General features: G+C 44.3%; 1 protein-coding gene across 3 annotated transcripts in view; it reads right to left on the bottom strand.

Annotated features, from left to right (window-relative positions):
• Positions 1 to 14,137, bottom strand: part of ATG16L1 (autophagy related 16 like 1) — a 33,983-nt gene extending 19,846 nt beyond the window's left edge. For all 3 annotated transcript variants that reach the window (XM_070422437.1, XM_070422438.1, XM_070422439.1), the window contains exons 1-6: positions 13,862 to 14,137; positions 9,913 to 10,006; positions 5,375 to 5,480; positions 4,144 to 4,217; positions 2,997 to 3,248; positions 1,908 to 1,973 (exon numbers count right to left, since the gene is read on the bottom strand). In XM_070422437.1, the coding sequence (XP_070278538.1) occupies positions 1,908 to 1,973; positions 2,997 to 3,248; positions 4,144 to 4,217; positions 5,375 to 5,480; positions 9,913 to 10,006; positions 13,862 to 13,976 (707 nt within the window). In that variant the 5' untranslated portion in view covers positions 13,977 to 14,137. The remainder of the gene's footprint in view (positions 1 to 1,907; positions 1,974 to 2,996; positions 3,249 to 4,143; positions 4,218 to 5,374; positions 5,481 to 9,912; positions 10,007 to 13,861) is intronic.
• Positions 14,138 to 16,733: the final 2,596 nt, after the last annotated feature.

Genomic DNA, 16,733 nt, shown 5'->3' with positions numbered 1-16,733 from the left:
ATTTCACACAAAGCCATCAAGTCATAGGAACACACTCCTTTGCTATTGCTCATCCTATGGATGCAAGATCACCTCTGGAATCCACCGCCCTCCCCCCCATTTTCCTGGTAGGGGCAAGTCAAGTAATTATTTTGGTCTTAATGACCTCCTACCGAGTTTCAATCTTCATGGAGAAGTAAAATAATAAAATGTAATAACCCAAGACTATATCAACTAATTTTTGGATTCATAGAAGCTTGAAAGCAAGATTTTTTCCATGATTATCTGGATTAGGTAAGTATATACGTAAGGACCTGTTATCAAGCAAGTTAAACCAAGTCAAAGTAAACTTATTTTCCTTGGCTATTGCATCTAGGGTTCCGTGTAACTGAACCCAGTCTGGGCCAAGATGTACAGGGAAACAAAGGTAGGTCTGAAGAAAGAGAACAAGGCTGGGCTTTCTTTTCTTCTGGGTTGTGGTTCTGGAAGTCACTTGTGTTCACACAAGGGTGACAACAGACCAGCAGAGATGGCAAGAGTAGCAAAAATGAGTTGAGATCATGTAAATGCTTTAAAGTAGAATTTTAAAGCCATAAAGGTACTCTGAACTCTACAAAGGCCCAGGGCCATCAGAAAATACAAGGGTTTGGCAATTGGTTATCAAAACCCTTCAAAGATGTAAATGTCCTTTCCTCTAGAAACTCCTCTCTTAGGGAAGCACAGAGACTAAGAACAGGCCTTGACAGACACCCCTGGCTTTGCATTCCAGCTCAGCCCTTTTCTGGGTGATCTTGGGCAGGATGCTCCACCTGTCTAAATCATGTCACACCTAGTCACCCCCTTAGGCTGGCAAATAGGTGGACAATCAATGCTTTGGTGGACAAAAATAACAAAGCTGTAATTTTTAAGAAATCAAACCTCATTTCCAGGTCAATTAATTTATTTACATTGCAGTTTTGTCAGGTTCATTTTTCACCTCTACAATTACAGAAGAAATGTCCATTCTGCATCTACAGCCAAGGCTTGGTATGAGAACCTTCTTGTTTCCCTATAAAATAAGACCTTTGTCTGCTAGGTGACTCCTAAATGAATTTCAACCACCCCCCTTCATTTATATGCAAGCAACTTTTTTTTTTTAAAAATATATTTCATTGATTTTTCACAGAGAGGAAGGGAGAGAGACAGAGAGCCAGAAACATCGATGAGAGAGAAACATCGATCAGCCGCCTCACACACATCTCCTACTGGGGATGTGCCCGCAACCAAAGCACATGCCCTTGACTGGAATCGAACCTGGGACCCTTCAGTCCGCAGGTCGACGCTCTATCCACTGAGCCAAACCGGTTTCGGCTATGCAAGCAACTTTTTAAAAACCAGATAATTCTAATGCCATACTCCAAAATATAATTCAACAGGAAAAGAACACATTCTGAATTAGAGACAAAAGGAACTCAGTCATGAAAGCTCCCACCACCTCAAAACAAAACTTTGGGTCTCAGGGAAGATTCTCCACCCTGTCTCCAGATTAGGAAAAGCTCCAACTGATTCAATTCCTTTTGTTCCAACAGAACCTAGTCTTCACTTATGCTTCAAGGATTTGCCCAAACATCCATTTAAAGCCACAAACCAAGAGCAAAAGAACCCTGCCCAGCATAACACTGCCCCAAGCAAGGGGAGAAAGTGGGTCAGTAGCAACAGGAAAACAGGGAGGTTGTCACGAGTTAGGGGTGCAGGTAGTTAGAACTCACAGCACATGAGGGGTGTAAAGAGGAACAACTTTCTGGAAGGTAATGAGGGTTCTTTCCTTCCTTAAATTTTTTACATTTCTTTCAGCAATCCATAAAATGGTTTTATAGAAATTAAAAATATATTAAAAAGAGAGAATCAAATTATTCAGAGCACAGTTTTGATTGCATATCTCTACTTACTGTTCAACTGGTAGAGGTTCTTTTGCTGCTTCTGCAAGCTCTTTTTGCAGTCGGGCTTGCCGCCGCCTATTAAAAAAGAAAAGAAAGCCCACTACTTATGTTTGCTTAAAAAATGCATGGGGCTTTGGCTCTCAATAAACTAGCTCTAATAATGTATCTAAATATTCAGTGCATTCAAAATAACAACTGCCCTGAGCAAAGACTCCAAAGTCCCAAATCCATACTGGTAACATTGGTAAAGATGCTGTTATAAAGGATGTCAGAGCAAAGCCTGGAGGGAGGATTATCCTATCTAATAATAGACAAACATGGTAATTGACTGTACCTTCGCTATGCCTCCCACGGGCTAATCAGCATGATATGCAAATTAACCGCCAAGAAAGATGGCGGTTAACTTGGATACACCAGCTGGGAGCGAAGCAAGCCAGGCGGCCGAAAACAAGCCGGGAGGCGGAGATGGGAGCGAAACAAGCCAGGCTGGGCGCGAAACAAGCCGAGTGGCAGAGACGGGAGCGAAGCCCGCATGGGCTTCGCTCCCTTCTCTGCTTCACTCCAGCCGTAGGAAGCCCTATTCTTGCAGGAATCTTCCTGCAACGGGCCTCTAGTGTTATTAGAAAAAGCAGTGAGCCAGCAAGTGAGAAGCCTGTTGGGACCCAGGGCCTCTCAGGACAGAAAGGTGTATACAGGGTTAGTCATGGCTGCAACTTAGTTTCTACAGCAAACAGCCTCACACCGACATACCAAGAGCATGAATAATAATAGTTAAGCTTCACTTACAATTTACTTGTTCCTAGCTGAGTTTTATTACTTTACAGTTTTTAACTCATTTAATCCTCATAACAAGCTTTGAGGTTAAGTGCCATTATTCCCATTTTACAAATGAGATTAGGGCTGAACACAGAAGCCTCGTCTGTGGCAAAATCTTAATGCTGTCAACAGTTGCATCCACTCTCAAAATTATTTTTATTAATGTTTTCTGGTTTTCCCCCACCCTGTGGTAGGAGCTGCCAGGTTTGTTTCCTTCTTTTCAAAGACCTAGGTTCCACTTTAGCAAAAAAGAAACCTACTAACTGTGGATACATCTCCTACCTTGAATCCTTTTCATTCTCTGCATTGAGGCGATTGGCTTCCTGCGCTTTCTCGGCCATCCACCTGGTGACCAGCTCCTGGTTCTCCTCCGAAGTTTTCCTCAGTTTCTCCTCCAAGGCAGTAAAAGTGATCTGCAGGGCATCATATTCATCCTTCAGGGTCTGGTTGGCTCTCTCCAGGTCCTGCAGTTTACTGCGTAGTTCTTGGCACTCTGTCTCCAGATCAGAGATAGTCTGCAAGCATTCTGCAATTCTGAAAGCACAACACAGGGAAGAAATGGCACTTTGCAGGAGCCCCGCTGGGGGCCAGAGGACCTGGCCAGGTGCTGGAGCTGTATGTGCTCGGGCACCAGCAGTGACCTCAGCCATCACACCAGGCACCATGCAGGAGACTTCATTGTTATTACACCTCACTTAGAGTCCAGTCCCAATGGTTTACAGGACAACCTCATTAGGAGAGGAAGCATCTGGGGTCAAATTCATCCAGACAATGAATGACTATTACAGCATTTTTCAGAAAAGCAAAATTTGAAGAGAGGAAGCTTCTGGTCCTTAATGTGAGTGGTCAACAGGGGCTTAAGAGGCTGGAAATCCTGTGTATTCCATCAGCTCTATCATTCACTGACTGAGAATGCCTGAGGAAGCCCCCCATTTTTCTAAGCCTCTAGATATCCCTCTCTGCACGTTAAGGAAAAAGGCACAATGACTCAGGCTTGAGTCTCTGTTTATCTTATCTGCCAGGCTTCTCTCCAATCAAGAATAATCCTGCCCACAAACTCATCCCTGCTCTCAAGGACCACACACTCTTTATCTTGGGCCATTTCCACCACAGAAGACACCAGCTCCCATACCCAGCGGCCACAGGGAGAACTGTGAATGCCCCAAGGACATTTGCAAGGGCCAAAGGTACTTCCCAGGAGTATGCTGGGAACCTGGAAGACTGAGGGCACTGTCCTGGCCTTTTCCATCTTTAGAGCAGGAAAAAAGATCCCAAGCTATACATGCACAAAAATGAAACTCTTGCTGAGTCCAACGTGGCTACTACCATTTGCCACTGATCACCACTGGCCCTGCTCACAAGAGTACAGTAGATAAAACAGGGGCACGATCCCACGACCAGTCCCAAAGTAGGTGTTGTCTCTACTCACTTTGCTTCATTCATCTGCATCTCCCTGTCCTTCTGCTGCATTTGGTTATTCAGGTCAATCACCAACTGAGCTAACTGGGGGGTAAAGAAGAATACTTTAATAAATAAGAGATTTTAGAGCCTCAGTTGAAAACTAAATAACAGTGGGTTAAATTATTTTTAAGAAAGAAAAGGTGCCTGTGGGTTGAGCCAAGGCAGGAAGAAACGAGCTGGGTGGCGGAGAGGAGCCGAAGGGCCCATAGGGATGCTCATGGGAATGGTGGGGGCTGGTCCCTGTTGAAGGCAGGCTCGGATGGGTGAGAAGAGCTCTAGGTGACTGACAGGTTCCTGCTGAGGACTCTGTCAACCCCTGCACCCCAGCTATCTTTTCAGACTCTTCAGCTGATAAAATGATCAATTCAGCTGATTTGTAAATTTTATTGTACTTTTTCATAATGTGTCATCACAATACCATTGAGAGTTAACATAGCTCAGGATTTAATTCTAACGATTCTTTCTGAAATCTCAGGATTCACTCTCAAAAGATTCAAAAAAAATTATTTTCTTTATTGACATAACACTGGTTTATAACATTATAGAAGTTTTAGGTGTGCAACATTATATCACTGATGGCGAACCTATGACACACGTGTCAGAGGTGACATGTGAACTCATTTTTTTGGTTGATTTTTCTTTGTTAAATGGCATTTAAATATATAAAATAAATATCAAAAATATAAATCTTTGTTTTACTACGGTTGCAAATATCAAAAAATTTCTATATGTGACACGGCACCAGAGTTAAGTTAGGGTTTTTCAAAACGCTGACACGCTGAGCTCAAAAGGTTTGCCATCACTGTTATATATAATTCGACCGAAAGTCTAGTTTCCATCCGTCACTATATAAGTGACCCCTTTACCTGTTTCACCCTCACCCCCCTCCCTTTGTCTCTGGTAACCACCCATCTGCTATCTGCTTCTAAAAAGCTTTCGATCTTCAGTGGACCAAGCAGAAAACTTCTTTCCTTTCAAATTTCTCCACTTGTATCTTCCATGCTATCTTAGAGCATGACAACTGGGCAGTTATCTCAATGGCTTGCCCTCTTGCTGATGGAAGCAAGGCCCTCACACCTTTCCCGTTGTTTCATTCCCACAGATAGAGCTGGTGATGCCACACGAAGCCAGCCTGCCCATCCTCCCACTAAAAGACCCACAGAGAGCAGAAAACAGACAAGGAGAGCAGCTATCTTTACCTCCCCACGTTTCTTGTGCAACTCAGTCAGTTCTTCCTGGTGTTTCATCTTCAGGTGGGCCATTTCCTGTAGCTGGCCATCATTCCATGCACCATCATGTCCGGGACTGAATTCCCAAACCAGGCAGATGAAGAGAATGTGCAAAAAAGAGGGGGGGAAAATCAGACCCCTTTCAATCAGGTAGTGTAACAATAACTCCAGAATTTCAACCATGAACATGACAACAAAGCCAATAAAGCGGGCCAGTCTCTCCAGGCCAGTGTAGTTATACGCCACATAAACCTGATGGAGAAAGTAGGAGACCAACCACTACCCAAACCACCACGTGCTTTAGGAATAAAGGGTAGGTTCCAGAATAAAGGTTAGGTAACTATGGAAGAGACAAGCAGGCTGCTCACCAGGCAAGTATGTGAGCACCAACTCTGTGCCAGGCACTGCTCCTGCAGCTTGGAGAAAGCAGTGCACAGAGCTCTGCTCTCATGCAACTGACAAGAAGTTAAGAGCAGACAGACAATAAGTAACTACATAAAGGCAGGTGGTCAGATGTACTGAGAAAAACTTAGTCAGGTACAGAGTGACAGGGGTCCTACTCTATGCAGGGTGATTAAAGAAGGCTTCTCTGAGAGGTCATACAAGAATGGAGACGGGAAAGAGGTGAGGTACAAGCCTTGTGGTCCATGGGGGCCCTTCTAAGCAGAGGGAACAGCAAGTGTTGGAAAGGCCTGGAGGAGGGACACAGATGGTGTTCTCCAGGGATAGTGTGACTAGAGCCAGTTGGGGAGGAGCGGGGAGGTCAGGCAGAGCCTCACAGGCTGGAGGACTGTGGCTTTTACTGGGTATGACTGCAAGCCATTGGAGGGTTTTGAGCAGAGGAGAGACTTCGGTTTTAAAAGGATGACTATGGTTGCTGGGTGGAGAGCAGAATGCAGGGGACAAGGGTAAAAACAGAGTGACCAGTTAGAGCTATTATACAGCCCACAGTCTGGGTTTAAGATAGTGCAGCTCAGATGAAGGTGGTAGCAGTGAGAGGGTGAGATGTGGTCAGATCCCAGCTAGATCCATTCTGAAGAGAGATGACAGTATGTGCCCTTAAATTGGATGTGGGGTATCAGAGATAGGAATAAAGAATGACTCCCAGGGTTTTGGACTGTGCAACTGATAGAATGTAGGCGTCACCTACTAAGATGGGAGGGACAATGGGAGAAGCAGGTTTGGGGGAGGGCTGAAGAGTTCAGTGAGGATAACCAAGTAGGTATGTCCACCAAGCAAGTGGAAATTGGAGTCTGAACCTCAAGCAAAGAGGTTCTAGCTGGAGGCTGACATGTAGCAACTGAGTTCAGATTGCCTCAAGGACCAATGCAGTTTTGGGAACTCTGCAGGTGTTTGCACAGTATCTCAGAAACAGCAGCAGGCAAGGGGTCTCAGCTGGAGCTACAGATGTGAATTATCAGACCATCGCCCAGGGAATGTACATGGATGGAGGAAAGGAAGAAAGCTGGGATACCACCACCTGAAAGGAGGGGAGAACTGCCTCCTCCACCACTGATAAGGAAATAGAAAGAGGGGAAAGTGGGAGGGGGGAGAGCACAGTGCTCCCTCCAATTCCACCCTCCATCTCTAAAGTTTTATCACAAGTTCAAGCACACAATGCCTCATCTTCTGAGGCGACCTAGTGCTTCCCCAATCTTATGAGAAATCATCAACAGGCCTGGGTGATTAACTGCATATGTGGATTAGAAATTATCTTTATCAAATCTCCTTACTTTAATGCAGAGCAATGGGGAATATGCAAAATGTAAAAGCCCTCTTAAAAGGAGTTGACATTCTAAAGAAGAGCTGGAGACTAGGGTAAGGATACAGGTCACTCATGCCACTTCAAAGCCTCCTACTACTTCCAATTTTACTCAAAATAAAAGTCAAACTCCTAACAATAGTCCATCAACAGTGCTTCACTAGGTAGGTAAGAGTCACCTAGAAGGCATGTTTAAACACTCCCGGGCCCCACCCCAGACTGATACAGGTCTGAGATAGAGCTGATAATCCGTACGTCCACCGGCTGATTTACAAGGACTCCTGAGTAGCCATGGACTAACACAGTGGTTCTCAACAGTTAGAGGTTATCAGGATCACCTAAAGGGCTTCTTAAAACAGATTAATGGGGCCCCACTTTCAGAGTTTCTGAAAGAATAGGTTTGGGGAAGGACCCAAGGCTTTCCATTTCTAACAATTTCCCAGATGCTGCCGTTCAGGAAGCATACTTGGAAAATTACTGGAATCCACGATATTCAGGCTGAAGAGTTTAATTTTAATCTATTTAGTAAGCAAGGGGATTAAAACACTGAAGAGGGAAGTCAGATAATTGATAGTATTTTTTAATATTAAATTTATTGGAGTGACCCAGGTTAATAAAATTAAATAGGTTTCAATTGTACAATTCTTTTAAGATTAATAAGGACAAGATGCACAGGATTTAAGGAGACAGGAGGGAGAAAGGAAACTTAAAAAACAAAAGGCCCAAAATGGGGTCACCTGTGCTAAAAGCCTATAATCCCAAACCTACATTTAATGTCTGATCTAACTGCAGTTTCAATCTCTCCCATATTAGTCAGCCAGTTTAAAAGTTTCTGATCAACATCTAGAGGTAATCTGTCAGGTGGACCCTTTCAATTTCCTCCCTCCTCAAAGAAAGAGGCTATCTGCATTATAAAAATCCTTGGAATAATAATTCTTTCTTTTCTTTTGTTAGTAATCCCTTGGCCCACCCTTCCTATAAAAACTTCCTATTTTATACAACTTCCAGTTGCTAGATGGGATGTTGCCAGATTCACAAATTGTTTAATAAATTCCATTAGTTCTCCAAATTTACTATTGAATTTTTTTAAAAACATAATCACCCAGGTAGCCATATTCTGTGCATAACTTATCACACTAGCAAACACCCCTTGAACTGGTCACCCCCATTAGACCCACTTCCTTAAAAATGGGCACTGACTTATTCGCCTCTATATCCCTAATACCTGGCTCACACTACAGTCACACAATGTCTGAGTGCAGAAGGTGTCACAGTGCAGGAATGAAAGGGCAGGTAACAAATAAAGGGGAGAGGGGCACAGCAAAAAAAATAAATAAGTAAAAATAAAGGACAGATGCACTCGGGACTGTGGGAGGAACCAACAGGCCCAGGGAACTGACTATATGTGGAGGGGCAGGTCAGTGAAGGAAAAAGGAACCATAGATGACTCATGGAAAATAAAGAACCAGGCAGTCAGGAGAAGCCTGATTATGGACACACGTTTGTGGGGAAGGAAAGACCCCCAATCAAATTACCACCCCTGTGATATTCAGCCAAAATAATTGTTTTTACATTTACTTATAGTACCTTTCCAAGCAAATGAGTTTGTCAGAAAAAAAATATATACAGAAATATAGTCCCCAAGAGTCTAGCCTGGTAGAAATAAAATGCTTCGAGTTTTCAATCGATTGATTTTAGATGAAAAGGTGAAATGGTATTCTCTATACCTGAAATTGACTAGAAGACTGAACCGAGTATTTTCAATGCTACAGAAGACCCCCAATAGGGTCCAGCCAGGCACACTCTGTTGAACTGTTGTTAGCAAGGATGGAACCTGGGCCAGCCCATTTGTTCATGTTTCCCATCTGGCCAGATGTGGAAACATGCATGGCAGTTACACAGCCCATTCAGCTACAGCAGTAAAGATACGTATTAAGCTACACCTAGCATTTGTGGGATTTTTAAAAATCCCAAATTACCATTAACCTTGTTCTTAAAACTGTTAACTAATATGCAAATAAGAATGGAATTTTAGAGCAATGATGGCTACCGTTCTCATACAAACCATCAAATTTAATATGGCAACATGAGCATATGGGAAAAGACAGTAGGACTCTAGAATGATTCCAATTACCCTGCTTTGAAGACTGGTTTTCAGGTTTTTGGACCGTCACCCTCAGAAAGAAATGACCCAAGTAAACACATCATGAACTCATATATGCATATTTAACAAGACAATACTCATCCTTCCTATAGAAACGCAGACCTTTCCCCTAATCTTTCTTAAAAGAAAAAAAGGCTTGTTGCAACCTGTTAGTTTAATTTCACAATCTACTAAAATATGTTGAAAAAACACTGAATAAAAAGGATCAAATAGACCTGTTTTGTAGAAAAAGCAACTTATGGCAATCTGTATTAAACAAGATCTATGTAAATCTGCTCAGGAATGCTTACTTGTCTGATTATTTAGAAAATGTGAACCCTGACTGGCTGGAGAAGGAACTGGCCTAGTTACCGCCTTAAGCAATTTCTCTAGCTAACATCTTACCAATAACCCTTAAAGGTGGGTAGGTGTGAGAACCTCTAAAAAATATTTTAGTTATCTGGCTTCAGAATCTTATCTAAAAAGAGCTGACAAAAACTAGAGCCAGAAACAGTACTTGGTTTGCTTCTAAATTAGAGAAATGAACTGAGACTAATTTCAATTCGTGAGAGGTACAAATTACACAGGATAGTTTCAAAATACCTTATCTCATGCCTGTTGGGTATGTCCGGCTTTTCTGCTTGTAGCTTCTGGGTCAGCACTGAATGAAAATCTGACTTTTCCAGCAACTTGTTATCTACCCCCCAAAAGAGAGAAAATCAAGTTATTTATTATAACCTACATACGTGTTTACTACTTAATGTCATATAAAGACTTGGACCACACACACACACACACACAAAGACTTGGACCTAAATAAATAAATGGTTTCACTTTTATTAAGTATCAAGGTACTAGGTACTGTACTTTGTCACCAACTAGAGCAATTATCCAAAATTCAGGAACATACACTCCTTAGATGCTGCTTGGCCTAGCAAGGACAACCCAGTCAAGGGACCCATGTTCCCCCTATTAAAGGCAATGGAAAATGCTTTCTACTCCCACAGTTACCTTCTACCCTGGAGTAAAAACTAAGAAGTCAAGCCCTGACTGGTTGGGCTCAGTGGATAGAGCGTCGGCCTGCAGACTGAAGGGTCCCAGGTTCGATTCCGGTCAAGGGCACCAAAAAAAAACCTAAGAAGTCAAAGATCATTTTGAGATCCCTTGCTCAGGAAACTGGGTGGAAGATGCTATTGTATCACTTGTGGTCACCAGTGTCAAAGAGAACACATGAGTGGAGAGCTTAAGGGAGAAAATGAGTTCCCTATCTGAACTTAGCAAATGTGACAAGCAACACAGTGCAGGAATTCAAAAGAAAGGTCAGAGCTAGAAACGGACTTGTAGTTAGTAATGACAGGCACATGGGGCCCAGCAAGATCAGATTGGGGGTGGGGGTGGGGGGTGGTGTTTAACCAGAACAAGAGAGTGACCATGGGGAATTTGCAGAATAGCTACATTTGATGGGGGTTGTTGCATATCCTAAAAGTCTAAGATTATAACTGCTTAAGAACAAAATTTTGATAGGGTTTATGCTAATGACCATTCCTGTTAGAAGAGCTTCTTTATTTTCTTAAAGGTTCTTAAGCCCTTGAGTTCAGCCCTGGTCGGTGTGGCTCAGTTGGTTGGAGCATCAAACCCTGCATCTGAAAGGTCCCAGGTCCGATTCCTGGTCAGGGCACATACCTAGATTGTGGGTTCCATCCCCAGGATGCATACGATTGATGTTTCTCTCTCTCTTCCTTCCTCTCACTCCAAAATCAATAAGCACATCCTCCAATGAGGATAAATAAATGAATAAATAAGAGTCTTGAGTTCTATTTCTCCTTGATATCTGAAAATGGAATTACTGGCAGAAAAAAAAACACTCTCTTCATCTACATTAATTTAATGAACTAGTCAGGACAGGGAAGTGGCTCCAACTTCAGATATTCACCAGTGTCAAAGGGCTCTACGAAGATCTTCCAAATGTTACAGCAGAGCTGGGTGCCCTGTGATAATATTAGGTCTTTCAAAGGACATGCGGTATTGAGGCATCCTTCCTAAAGTTCCTCTCACTAAAGAGAAGGCAGGCCCAGCCTGAGTGGCTGAGTAGTTGAGCGTTGACCTATGAACCAGGAGGTCACAGTTTGATTCCCAGTCAGGGCACATGCCCAGGTTGTGGACTTGCTTTCCAGTGCAGGGCCTGCAGGAGGCAGCCAATCAATGACTCATCACTGATGTTTCTATCTCTCTCTCCCTCTCCATTCCTCTCTGAAATCAATAAAAAACCCCACACCAATTATTAAAAAAATAAAAAGAGAGAGAAGGATGAAAATGCCCACTGCTCCCACAGCCTCTTTTCATCTTTCTCTTCAGGCTCAGAGGCAGGAACTGAACATGAGATTCTGGGCTGATGGACAGTCAGAACTTGACTGGGAAGGCTGGAAGGAGCAGTGGGGCCGTTTCAAGGTCAAACTAGAAGTGATCTCCCCAATGACAATCCTCAGCATAAAGAAAGGTGGTCTTGCTCTCCTACCTGCTTCTAGCCCCTCAGATATTCTCTGCCCACCACAGCTCATTAAAAGATATGTTCCCTTTCCAGGACTGATCTCTCCTGACTTTTCTACATCCTCACACCCCATCAAGATGCCCATTTTTAAAGTGCAGAAAAACATTCAAATTGTGCCAATGTGATTGATTACAAGCATCTTTCATTTATAGACTTACGGACATGGCTTCCAAAGCACTTACATGCACAGCCTTGTTTTTATGAAGCAGGCAGAGCAAGCGTCACCGCCATTTTATAGATGCAGCAAACCAGACTCAGAAAGGCAAGTGTAAAAAAATGGTTAGTAAGGAGTTGAGTCTGATCTCCAACCCAATTTTTTTTTTAAACATATTTTATTGATTTTTTAGAGAGAGGAAGGGAGAGAGATAGAGAGTCAGAAACACAGATCAGCTGCCTCCTGCACATCTCCTACTGGGGATGTGCCCGCAACCCAGGTACATGCCCTTGACCGGAATCGAACCTGGGATCTTTCAGTCCGCAGGCCGACGCTCTATCCACTGAGCCAAATCGGTTTCGGCCTCCAACCCAATTTGACTTACAATGTGCATTAGCTCTTGAAGAACAAGCATTCAATAAATACCTGATGACCTGCTAAGGAATCACATTTGAGTAAGAGGCTAGCCTGTGCCTCTGGCTGTTTGAAATGATACTGGTCTGCCAGGGCCTTTGAGTACAAGCCATAACAGGGGTCCACCATCTCCCTTTCTTTCCCATCTAAGGGCCATTTCTTGGGGGACCAAGGGAGAACAGCAAATCCAAGTTGGGAGCCAACAAGTCTACCTTCAATTCTAGGCCCCCACTGTTAACCTGCTGTACCTTTCCAGACAGATTACTTAACCTCTCTCCGCCTTGTGTAAAATGGACACCAGGACCTGCTTCGTAAGATTTTCAGGAAGATTAAGTGGAATAATAAATGCCAAATGTTGACTACAGTACTCAAACTTGTCGGCACATTTTATAAGATCCCCAGGTGATTCTAATGTATAGGTAGGTTTGGGATCCATTGATTTAGTGCAATCAGAACTCAACACAGGTCAACTACTAGTATTACAAATCTCATCAATCAATATAAATGGAGAGACTTGTCAGGCTTACTTCAAGGGGGTAGATGAAACCACAGGACTGAACACTGCCCATTTCTTACCCTAAATGTGTCATCAGTTATGGTAAAATTGAAGAAGGGGGGAGCTAGGAAGTGCTCATTAGAACGCATTTAAGGGTACATTTTTCTACTCATATTGCACCGGTGGTGAAAGGAAACTTTCTTTTTTTAAAAAAAATATATTTTTATTGATTTTAGAAAGGAAGGGAGAGGGATAGAGAGATAGAAACATCAATGATGAGAGAGAATCATTGATCGGCTGCCTCCTGCATGTCCCCCATTGGGGATCCAGCCCGCAACCCAGGCATGTGCCCTTGGCCAGAATCGAACCTGGGACCCTTCAGTCGGCAGGCCAACGCTCTATCCACTGAGTCAAACCGGCTAGGGCGAAACTACCTTTCTTATATTGAAGTTTTCAGTAATAGCAAAAAACTATGTTGCCCCAAATTGAAAGTATATTAAGCCTCAAAATATTCAATCGTCAAAGAATATCAAGTTGGAGTAAGGACAGAGGTCTAAAGGATGAAAGGCCAAACATTTCATGACACTCAGAAGATGTTAATTGCGCGAGTTAATGCTTAAAGTCAGTGCCCGTTTCAAAAACACGGCTGCCCGAGAAACAGGACGTTTCTGGAGCAAGCGCTGTGTGAGCTGCGGGGATTCACAAACGCCAGCGTGCACGGTGCCTGCCTCCGAAGAGCGCACGATTTAGTAAAGGAACCCCTCCAGAGTCACACCCAAGGGTAAAATGAAAGAGAAGGTCTAAGAAAAAAAAAAAAAATGGTCTGGGGCGTCCGAGGCACGGGCAGCGCCGGGAGCTCGGCCTCCGGTCCCCGCCGGCGCCCCACGTGCCTCTGCAGGCCCGTCCGTCCGCCCGCTCCCGGGGCCCGCCCGCCGCTCACACTGCAGGATGATCTCCTCGAACGCCTGCCTCTGCAGCCGGTCCCGGCGCCTCAGCTCCTCCGAGATGTGGCGCTTCCAGCGGGGGAAGTCGGCCGCGCGGAGACCCGACGACATGGTGCACGCGGCCCGGGCGCCTCAGCGCCGCCGATTCGAGCGGGGACTGGCGGCCGCGGCCCGCAGCATGAGGCGACCCGCGGGCGCGGGAAGGCGGGCAGCCCCACGCTCACCTCCACCAGCAGGCCGCCCCCGGCGCCATCCGGGATAGTCTTCCGGCTCCTGTCGGAAATAGTTTGGGCCAGGACCGGAAGGCCCGCCTCCCCGCCGACGTCTTACGCCACACGCACGCACGTGGTCTGCGCCGACGCAGTCGCGCTCGTCAATGACACCCTCCCGTGGCCGGAAGCACTGCTGGGAGAGAGGCGGCCGCTGGGAGGCGTTGGGGCATCGTGCTGGCTCAGCCCTGGCTGGAAAGGAGACCTGAAAGAGGCTGCGCCCGCTTGCCTGCCTACGTTTCCTCTGCTTCTTACTCCGTTTTATATTTTACTTCTTGGCCTGCCTCCCTTTTCTTCATCTCCTTAGTTTACAAGCTGAGTGGGGTCCGCATAGTAGCTGTGAACTGTGGATGAATGGGGATCGTAATGATACCTACCTCACAGGGTTGTCTTGAGGTTTAAAGGAAGAACCTGTAATATAGGTTCTTCCTTTTATATAAGTCCTATATAATGCAGTTAGCACTGTGCCTGGCCCATGGTAAGCCTAACTTTCCCTAGACACCCAGCATCCTTCCAAGGTCTGCCCAAAGTCTGGCTGCTTTAGAGAGAGCATCCCCCTGACCTTGTAAACAGGTTGGTTTGTTTTTTACAAAGAAGAAAAATGCAAAGAATAGTTTAAGGTGTGAAAAGATTGCCTACGTTAATCATTAGAAACCTAGAAATTATGGCCTAACCGTAAATGGGTCCTTGGGTTGGAAGGTAATCTGAGGGTCAAGATGAGACAGGCCAGTAAGCCAGGACAAGTGGAATAGGGAAGCTGAGACAGACGGGTAAACGTCCAAGCAGTGTTCAGCCATCAGTAAGTGGTGAAGTCCTATCTTCCCTACCAAGGGCACTTAAGAGTAAGTGGTTTACACTTCTCCCCAGTCAGAGGGTAAATAGCTTAAATACTCTACTTGGGGAAATAGGTAGCAGAAATCCAACTAGTGCCATTTGCCAACCACACCCAAGGACAGATGAAGTTAAGGGAATAAATCTCATTTGGCACATCAGCATAAAACTGATGAATATTCTATTTAGACCCTTTTCTAAGACCTCCCCCAAAGCCCAGTCTTTAAATTCCTCCTGGGAGTAGTGTCAGGCCTTTCCTTCCCCTTTCCATCCCCCACAGGAGTGCATCTCCTAAACTCTAAGGTTCCCCATGAGATTTGCAGCAGCAGCTCCGCCTGGGCTAACTTCCTGAACCTGTCTTCAAGGCCCCCTTGTCTCTGACTTCTCAGTGAGCCAAAGCAGCCCTGCCTAGGCTCTCTCCCATTGCTTCTTCTGTCCTTATTTCACTTTATCCAGCTTTAATTTTTTGTTTTGTTTTGTTAATCCTCACCTTAAGATATTTTTTCCATTGATTTTTTTTTTTAGAGAGGGTGGGAAGGAGGGAAGGACAGAGAGAGAAACATCATATAAGAAAGGCACATTGATTGGTTGCCTCCAGCATGCGCCCTGACTGGTGCCGGGGATCAAACCTGCAACCCAGTTACATGCCCTTGACTGGGAATCAAACCTCAGACCCTTCAGTGGTCAGGCTGATGCTTTAACCACTTAACCACATTCATCACGGCCCTGTCCCCAGGTTTCATAAACGTGCTCTCAAAATCATCTGGACTCATGTTGTAAAATCTTTCCTGCACGAAGTTAAGAACCCCCACACTACAGGCCTGCCCGAGGCAGAGCCGCTCTGGGCCTGGTCCCTTTCTGGTAACAAAAGATATAAACAGGACTTTGAAAGAGAAAAAGGACCGTTTGCTAGATATTGAAAGGGGAGGTGGGAGAGACAGACTCAGGAGGAGATGGCATCTATCAACTTTGTAGAATAGAAAACCTCAGTCTGAACCTCAAATCATCTGAACTTCACCTGCCTTTCACAAGTTGGTGAATTTAGCACATGAACATAGAACTGGACAAAGTAAGGGACCAGAGGAGAGGAAAGGAATATCAGAAACTGGCTTATCTTCCAGTGTGTCTTAGTCCAGAGAAAGATCCTTCAGCAGCAGATATAAAAGCCCTTCCTCTTCTATGGAGCCCAGGACTAGGACAGTCATGCTTCTAGAGATGTCGAAAAGGATATTTTGTTGACCGCCAGTACGGAGTGATCTGAACTTGAAGGAAGGACCCATGGAGATCAGAAACAAAAGTGACTTCCTCACACACTGAAGAAAATTAAGAAGCAGGTTCTGAAAGTCTCCAAGAATGCCTTCAAATGTAACAGCCATACCAACCTCAAAAGATCATAGCATCACATAGCATCAGATCTTGACAGCTGAATATACTAATTTTCCAGACAATGTTATGATGAAAATATGTTAACAAATTTGCAGAACCAGCAATTCTACTTGTAGAAATTGATGCCTAGAAATATTTGGACTAATGTCCATATATAGAGAACCTTGGGAGAAAAAATGGAGATGTTGGAAACAATCTATATTTTCAACAATAAGAGGTAAATGACTATTATATATTGTTAAAAATGTTTATAATAAAAGCAGTATGTGGTATAAATCCAATTTATGTAAAATAAATGTGTCCCTGGCTCCTCATCGGGAACATTTTTTGAATGAATAGAGAATATAATTTCTAAACCAAGCCAATGACAGTTGGGAGTGGG

Source organism: Myotis yumanensis, unplaced genomic scaffold, assembly GCF_028538775.1.
Source record: "Myotis yumanensis isolate MYYU_CA2020_CCGP unplaced genomic scaffold, mMyoYum1.0.hap1 SCAF_8, whole genome shotgun sequence".
Taxonomy (NCBI): domain Eukaryota; kingdom Metazoa; phylum Chordata; class Mammalia; order Chiroptera; family Vespertilionidae; genus Myotis; species Myotis yumanensis.
The sequence above is the reverse complement of the archived record's forward strand: the minus strand, read 5'-3'. Positions and strand labels throughout refer to the sequence as shown.